Source organism: Dasypus novemcinctus, chromosome 19, assembly GCF_030445035.2.
Source record: "Dasypus novemcinctus isolate mDasNov1 chromosome 19, mDasNov1.1.hap2, whole genome shotgun sequence".
Lineage (NCBI taxonomy): Eukaryota > Metazoa > Chordata > Mammalia > Cingulata > Dasypodidae > Dasypus > Dasypus novemcinctus.
Window position 1 is genome coordinate 73,160,938 of NC_080691.1, and position 8,544 is coordinate 73,169,481.

Sequence of the window (8,544 nt, forward strand, 5' to 3'; positions counted from 1 at the left end):
TCAGTCTCATTACTTGTGATTGGTCTGTTGAGTTCATTGATTTCTTTATTTGTCAATGTAGACTGCTTGTGTGCCTAGGAATTTGTCCATTTCCCTATCAGTAATCATTCTCATTGGCATATAATCTTTCAAAATATCTTCTTTTGATACTCTTTATTTCTGTAGAGTCAGTGGTGATATCCCCTTTCTTGTTTCTTATTTTGTATATTTGCATCTTCTTTCTTTTTTTCTTTTAGCCTGGCTAGGGGTTTTTCAATTTTATTGTTCTTCTTGCAAATCCAGGTTTTGGTATTTTTTATTTTTTCTATTGCTTTCTTATTTCCAATTTCATTTATTTCTGCTCTAATATTTGTTATTTCCTTCTTTCTACTTCCTTTGTGGTTAGTTTGTTGTTCTTTTCTAATTCCTCCAGGTGTGCAGTAAGGTCTTTTTTGGTATATAAATTTTTCACTATGAATTTCCCTCTCAGTACTTCTTTTCCTGCATGTCATAGTTTTTGGTATGTTATCTTGTCGTTTTCATTTGTTTGAAGGTAACTACTGATTTCTTTTGTAATTTACTCCTTGATTCACTGTTTGTCTAAGAATGTGTTGTTCAACTACCAAATCTTGGTTTTGGTGCCTAAATTGTTTCCCTGTTCTTTAGTGATTTCCAGCTTCTTTCCTTTAGGGTTCAGAAAAATTACTTTGTATAACTTCAATACTTCTGAATTCATTGAGAGTTGTTCTGTGTGGCCTAGCATGTGGTCTGTCTTGGAGAATGTTCCATGTGTACTGAAGAAGAAAATACATCCTTCTGTATTTGTGTGTAGTGTTTTGTAATCGTCTACTAGGTCCAGATCCTCTAATGTATTATTTAAAGTTTTGTTTCTTTATTGATTTTCTGTTGAAATATTCTGTCTAATGGTGACCTGGTATATTAATGTCCCCCACTATAATTGTAAAGGAATCTTTTTCTCACTTAGTTTTTTCCAGTGTTTGCTTCATATATTTTGAGACACCCTGGGTAGATACATAAGTGTTTATAATTTTTCTTTCTTCTTGCAAGTTGACCCAACTTAGTAATATATGGTGTCTGTCTTTGTCTTTTCAAATAGTTTTGCATTTAAAGTCTATTTTGTCCAATATTAGTATAGCTACTGCTACCCTTGTTTTTGGTTGTTATTTGCTTGTAAAATTGTTTTCAAGCCATTCACTTTCAATGTCCTGAAATCACTGGGTCTCAGGTAGGTTTCATGTAGACAGAATATGGATGGGTCATAATTCCTTATTGAGTCTGTCATTTTGTATCTCATGCCTGGTGTGTTTAATCCATTAGCAGTCAATGTTATTACTGATGAGGAATTACTTTCATTAGTCATAATATCTTTGGTTTTATGTAGGTCATATGTTGTCTTTATTTCTTTTTTAAATTTTCTTAATTTCTTTCTTACACTCTCCTTCAACTCTCTCTGGTTTTTTCCTTTCAACTTACACCACTCTTTTTAGCATTTTTTGAAATACAGTTTTTTTCTTGGCATACAGTATTAGTTTCTGTTATCTGTGGATATTTTGAATTCTCCATCAGTTTTTGAATTTCAGCTTTGCTGGATAGAGAACTCCCGGCCAGATATTTTTTTTTTTCTTTTAGTACCTTAATTATGTCGTAACACTGCCTTCTTGCTGCCATGGTTTGATATGAGAGAACAGCACTTAATCTTATTGAGATTCCCTTTTATGTGATGGTTGTCTTTTCTCTTGCTTCTTTCAGTATTCTCTCTTTTTCTTGAGCATTGGACAATTTGACAAGTATATGTCCTGGAGTAGGTCTTTTGGGATTTATACTGTTTGGGGTGTGCTGCACTTTCTGTACATGTACATTCATCTCCCTCAATGGGGTTGGGATGTTTTCAACTATTATTTCTTTCAGTACTCCTTCCCTTTACCTTCTCTTCTACCTCTAGGATGCTTATAATGCATATGTTTGTGCACTTTGTGTTGTCCTTCAGATTCCTAATTACCTTGATGGATTTTTTCCTATATTTTTATTGATCTGTACTACTATATGTTTGATTTCAGATATACTGTCTTCCACATGGCTAATTCTTTCCTCTGCCTGTTTAAATCTGCTGTTATGTGATTCCAGTGTATTTTTTATTTCTTTGATTGTGCATTTCATCATCTGCATATCCTTTATCTATTTATTTATGTTTACAATTTCTTCAGTATATTATCCCAGTGCCTTCTAAATATCCTTAATTTCTTCCTTCACTTCATTAACTTGGTTCATGATATTTGTTTGGACAGCTCTGATTAGTTGTCCCATGTTTTGCATCTCCTCCTGGTTTTAGTTTGTTCATTGAACTAGCCATGTGTTCTGTTTCTTAGTATGGTTTATAATTTTTATTGGTGTTTAGGCATCTCATTTTCTTCATGTGTTTATTCTGTTGATTAGTTTGTCTTTTTACTCTAGGGTTTTGTTTAGTTTCTGTTTTTGTGCATGTGATAAATTTTCTCTTTGACACTTTGTTACACTTATTCTATTTCCATTCTCTGGTTTATTTTCCTTGAAAGAAAAGCAGTAGGGTCAGAGAAAGGGAATGAGGTAAGAAGAGAAAAAGGGTAGTAGTAATGTTAATAGTAAAATGTGGAAGAGGAACTCTTCACGACCTAAGAATTTGAATAGATAACTCATCAAAGTAATAAGAATAAAACAGTGGGATACAAACAATGAAATGAATAACTGAATACACAAAAATATCTAGAATGGGTTAAAAGGCCAGAATAATATGGGGAAAGGCAGGAAGAGATGAGAGGTGGAGGCGTCTTTGGGACATGGAGCTGCCCTGGATGGTGCTTCAGGGGCAATCACCGGACATTGTAAATCCTCACAGGACCCACTGGATGGAATGGGGGAGAGTATGGGCCATGATGTGGACCATTGACCATGAGGTGCAGAGGTGCCCAAAGATGTACTTACCAAATGCAATGGATGTGTCATGATGATGGGAACGAGTGTTGCTGGGGGGGGGGGGGGAAAGGTGGGGTGGGGGGGTTGAATGGGACCTCATATATATATTTTTAATGTAATATTATTACAAAGTCAATAAAAAATAAATAAAAAAATAAAAGTAAAAAATAAGGCCAGAATAAAAGAAAATAAGAAAATAAGGCATTAGAAAAGACTCTAAGGAAAAAAGTTAAAAAACAAAGAAAACAGAATGGAAGAGATAGAAATCAAAACAAGGAAAATTTAAGACAAAACAAAGAGGTGGAATGTAAGAATAAAAACAGAAAGAAAGTAGATAGAAAGAGGAAGGAAGGAAAAGAAATAGCATTGGTAGACAAAATTGGAATACCAAAAAAAATGGGGAAACAAAGGAAGGGAGAGAAACAGCAAACAAGAAACCAGACAACAGCACCTACTTAAAAAGAAAAATAATGGAGGCAAGAAAGAGGGGGAAAAAGAACACAAAAGAACAAAAAACAAACACTTAGGCAAGCAATCAAACAAGAACTTAGGAAAAATAGCCTTCCCTCTAAGGAGCTTCTCAAGGCTTCTGGTATTCAATAATGAATTCCCCTGCAGCATACAATCTGAATCTTTAGAATTGAGTTTTAGCAAGTAAACTAAGTTAAATTATAAAGGAAACTATTTTTTAAGAAAAAGAAGAGACCCAAGAGAAGCTAATACAAAATGATATCTATGTGTTCAGTGTCTTAAAGTATCAACTGGGTGTTTGATAACCCAACAGATCAGGAAAGCCAGGAATCAAACAGGGACATTGTTTATTCAAAGTGGAGACTCCTCCACTGAGCTAAACTTTCTTGTTGGGTCAGTTAGCTGGAAACCTATCTAGTCATTTTCCCTAGGGTAGGTTTGACTCCTTGCAGTTGGGTAGATTCCTGCCGATTAGGGGTCTGTCTGTCCCTGCCCCCTTTCTATTCTTGTTTACTCTTCCAGGGCAGCAGGACACGATCTGATCTGTGTGATCAGATCCCCCCTCACCTCTCCTGGTCAGGTTGAGTTCCCTTATGAAATTCAAATGGGACCCTAGTATCCAAGCTCACTGCAGAAAAATAACTCTCAACCCATTTCCAGGCATCACCCTCCTTCCAGGGACCCTAAATAGGCCCTTGGAAGGTTATTAAGCATTTTCTACTGCCCACTTCCCTTAGGGAAGTTGGGGTTTTGATAGTTTTCAGCACCGTATCAGTCAACGTCAATTGCCTGACTCTACCTCTCCTTGCCCAAGTCCCTCTCTCCCAGGTCAGCTAGGTAAATCAAGCTGCATGAACACATTTGACCCTCTCCTCTTCCTGGGGCCAACTCTTGCTAGCTGGTATGCTGCCTAAATTTCAAAGGTGTCTAGGTAACCAAACCCACAGAAAAGAAACCTCTTTCCACTCTTCACCAGAACCCTCTTACTCCCAGAGAATGCTCCCTTCTGCTTGGTGGTTGGTGGGAATCACGGGAATCACAGTGGTTTTTGCCTTGAAGGTGGTGCTTAGCTGCCCATTGTTTCCAAGCACCAGGGCAAAAATCGCATGGTTTTCCCTTAGACTTTTTGTCTCTTTGTTCATTTCCCTCCAGATTGATGCCTTGAATCTTCCTGCTCTGTGGGTTCCTAAAACAGCTCACTCAGAGAGGACCTTGATCTTTCTCTACTGATTTTTTGCAAGAGAGGTCATGAGTTCTCCCTTAAACTGCTTCTCCCATCCCATAGGTTTTGACACGTATTTTCATTTTCATTCAGTTCAAGATATTTACTGATTTCCCTTGCAATTTATTAGTATAACTATCCTAGCACCCTTCTGGTTGTTACTTGGATAGATTTTCTTTTTCTATCATTTCACCCTCAATATATTTGTCTTCGTATTTAAGGCAAGTCTTGTATAAAAAACATATTTTGCCTGGGCAATGGGTTGTTTTTTTTGTAAGGCAAGGGAATAACGTTTATTAAGAAACAAGAACATGAGAAAATTATGCAGCCTGAGGCATGAACCATGGGCATACTGCAGGGCTAGTTGCACCAGTAGATTAATTAATTAATTAATTAATTTGTTTAGTAGGTTACAGGAATTGAACCCAGGACCTCATACATGGAAAGCAGGTGCAAAGCCATTGAGCTACATCTGCTCCCCAGTGAGAGTTTTTTTTGTTCATTTGTTTTGTTTTGTAGGAAGTAGTCACACAACCACTGCACTATCACTGCTTCTCAATGAGTTGCCATTTTTATTTGTTTGCTTTGTTTTTTAAAAGGTACTAGGTATAGAACCCAGGACCTCCTACATGAGAAGGAAGGGCTCAACCACATAAACTGAATCTTCTCTTCTTGATTTTTGATAAAGCCTCTTGTATAAACAATGGGAAAAATATAGTCTTTTTAACAAATGGTCCTCAGAAAACTGGATGTTTAAATGTAGAAGAATGAATTTAAACACATACCTCACACTTTATACAAAAAAATATATTTAAAAAATTTTAAGAACCTAAATATATGAGTTAAAAGTATAAAACTCTGAGTGGGATGAGGGGGGTGGGGGTATATGGGGACCTCATTTTTTTTTATGTAGCTAATGTTAATAAAATGTTAATAAAAAATAAATAAAGACAAAAAATGACATTGGGATAAATCTTCATGAACTGAAATTTGCCATGCATTCTTGGACACGGCATCAAAAGCATGGGCAAGAAAAGAAATAATATATTAATTTTATTTCTTCAAAATAAGAATGTTCATAAAATTAAATTATCAAGAGAGTCAAAACACAACCAACACAATGGGAGGAAATAGTTTCAAGTGATGTATCAGATGAAGGCTTAATATCTAGAATTTATAAAGACATGTACATTGCATCAATATAATGACATTCCAATAAAAAATTGTCAAAGAACTTGAGAGATATTTTTCAAAACAAGATATATAAATTAGTAATAAATGAAAAGATGGTCAGCATCATTAGCCACTAGGGAAATGCAAATTAAGGTTACAAAGAAACAACTTCAAGCCCGCAAGGAGGGCTATTACTAAAAATTCAGAAAGAACAAATGTTGGAGATGATGCAAAGTAACTGGAGGGGAGCAGATTTGGCTCAGTTGATAGAGTGTTTGCCTACTACATGGGAGGTTCAGGATTCAAACCCAGGGCCTCCTTACCCATGTGGTGAGCTGGTCCATATTCAGTTCTGATGCACTCAAGGAGTGCTGTGCCACAGAGGGGTATCCCCGTGTAGAGGTGCAATGCACAAGGATTGCACCTCATAAGGAGAGCTGCTCCATGTGAAAAAGGTGCAACCTGTCCAGGAGTGGCGTCACAAACACGGAGAGTTGATGCAGCAATATGACACAAAAAAATGAGCCACAGATTCCTGGTGATGCTGACAAGAATACAAGTGGACACAGAAGAACGCACAGTGAATACACACAGAGAGCAGACAACTGGGGTGAGGGGAAGGGGAGAGGAATAAATAAATAAATAAATCTTTTTAAAAAATTAATTGGGAATCTAGATATTATCAACTTTTAGGTTGAGCTATAGAAAGGGTTGATGGATGAAACAGTGAAAAGCTGCTATATCAGAATTTCCTATAAATTATAACTCTATTAATGGACTTATACACTACATGTAGCTTTGTCCCATAGGAGTAGTACAACTCACGCTTACTATATCAGTGAAACAAGGAAAACATTCCTTGTGATAATTAATGTTACTTCACTATATATATATATGTAGTGTGTATATGTATATGTATATTCTTAAAGATGTCCATGCATCTTGAGGTATGTTAGACTTTCCAAATTGTTTCTTATCCAAGACTGAAAATAATATTTGGAAATTGGGGAAGTGAGCAAAGGGAAAATTAAGGGTGACAGAAAAAGTTTAATAAAGGAAGGAACAAAATCTAACACATTTAAACTCTATGAAATAAATAGAGGCAGATTCTACTTCTATATTCTGATTAAAGAATTACATATTCTGGATCTGCCTTTGAGTCCTCCTCAACCTCAGGAATAATGATCCAATTAATTTTTTCAGAGCCCCCTTTATATCTTTATTTCTCAGACTATAGATGAAGGGGTTCAGCATGGGCGTGACTATGGCATACATCACAGAGGCTTGTGCATTTGAATGTGTGTTGGATGAAGCAGAAGAACTAAGGTATACCCCTACCGTTGAGCAGTAAAATAAGGAAACCACTGAGAGGTGAGACACACAGGTGGAAAATGCTTTATATTTCCCCTGTGCTGATGAGATTGCACGAATGGCAGAAACAATCTTAGAGTAAGAGAAAAGGATTGCAGCAAGGGGACCCCCACCAAGCACTACAGCTGCAAAATCTATCACTATGTCATTGATGAAGGTGTCAGAACAGGCAAGTTGGATCATTTGATTAAGTTCACAGAAAAAGTGTGGGATTTCCAAATGTGTACAAAAGAAGAGCCGCAAAACCAACAAGCAGTGTAACAAGGAATTCAGAGCACTCATGATTGAGGACCCTAGAATAAGAAGCACACAGGTCCAGGGGTTCATGATGACCGTGTAGTGCAGGGGGTGACAGATGGCCACAAAACGGTCATAAGCCATGACAGTCAGTAGAAAGTTGTCCAGTACTCCAAAGAATGTGAAAAAATACATCTGTGTGAGGCAGCCTCCATAAGCTATGGCTCTGCTCTGCTTGTGGATGTTCACCAGCATTTTTGGGACAGTGGTGGAGGTTAAGCAGAAGTCACAAAGTGACAGATTGGAGAGGAAGAAGTACATGGGTGTGTGGAGGTGTGATTCAGTGATGGTGGCCAGGATGATGAGCAGGTTCCCAGTGAAGGTGACAAGGTACATGAACAGGAACAGCCCAAAGATGAAGGGCTGTAATTTTGGCTCCTCTGAAAATCCCAGGAGAAGAAATTCTGAAATTTGTGTTTCATTTCCAGGTTTCAAGTTGCTGTGACTACCCATAAAGAAGAAAGAATATCATTAATTTTCATGTAAACAAGTATTACTATTCTAGCAGAATTACTAAAACTTCTATATTAAATTCATATTAATTTCTATATTTTGGTCATGCATTTGTTCCCTTAGAAGACTTCTATTGCAAACACTGATTAAGATTTCCTTGCCACTCTGAGCCTTTTCTTCAAGCAGCCATGAATTTTATGTTTCTATGAAATATCCATTCATTCACTTGATGTTTGTATATTGAATGTTGATTACATGCCAGGCAATATGTAGACAACTGAGCAGAGTGCTGAAACACAAAAAACACTACTTTCTGATGATGAAGAAGGAGTGTAAGTACATTAAAAATAAATGTATAACTTGTCAGATGATATTTTTCCCACAGTTCTCTTAGTTCTCTATTTTAACATGGATTGTAAATCAATACAAGTAAATAGCACTCAATAAAGAATGTATATTGCAGTTTTCTTTAGTAATCACTATAGTGTTCATGGTCATTAACTGACTTCTTTGTTTTAACATTGATTGTAAGTCAATATAAATACAAGGCACTTTGTAAAGTATATATTTTCAGAGTTTTCAAAAGTAGTCAACATGATGTTTTCAGT

The 8,544-nt window shown here is 36.5% G+C and overlaps 1 protein-coding gene across 1 annotated transcript; it reads right to left on the reverse strand.

Annotated features, from left to right (window-relative positions):
• Positions 1–6,949: 6,949 nt before the first annotated feature.
• LOC101428589 (olfactory receptor 7A40-like) lies at positions 6,950–7,936 on the reverse strand. Its single transcript, XM_004476245.3, has one exon. The coding sequence runs from the start codon at positions 7,934–7,936 to the stop codon at positions 6,950–6,952; it is 987 nt and encodes a 328-aa protein (XP_004476302.3).
• Positions 7,937–8,544: the final 608 nt, after the last annotated feature.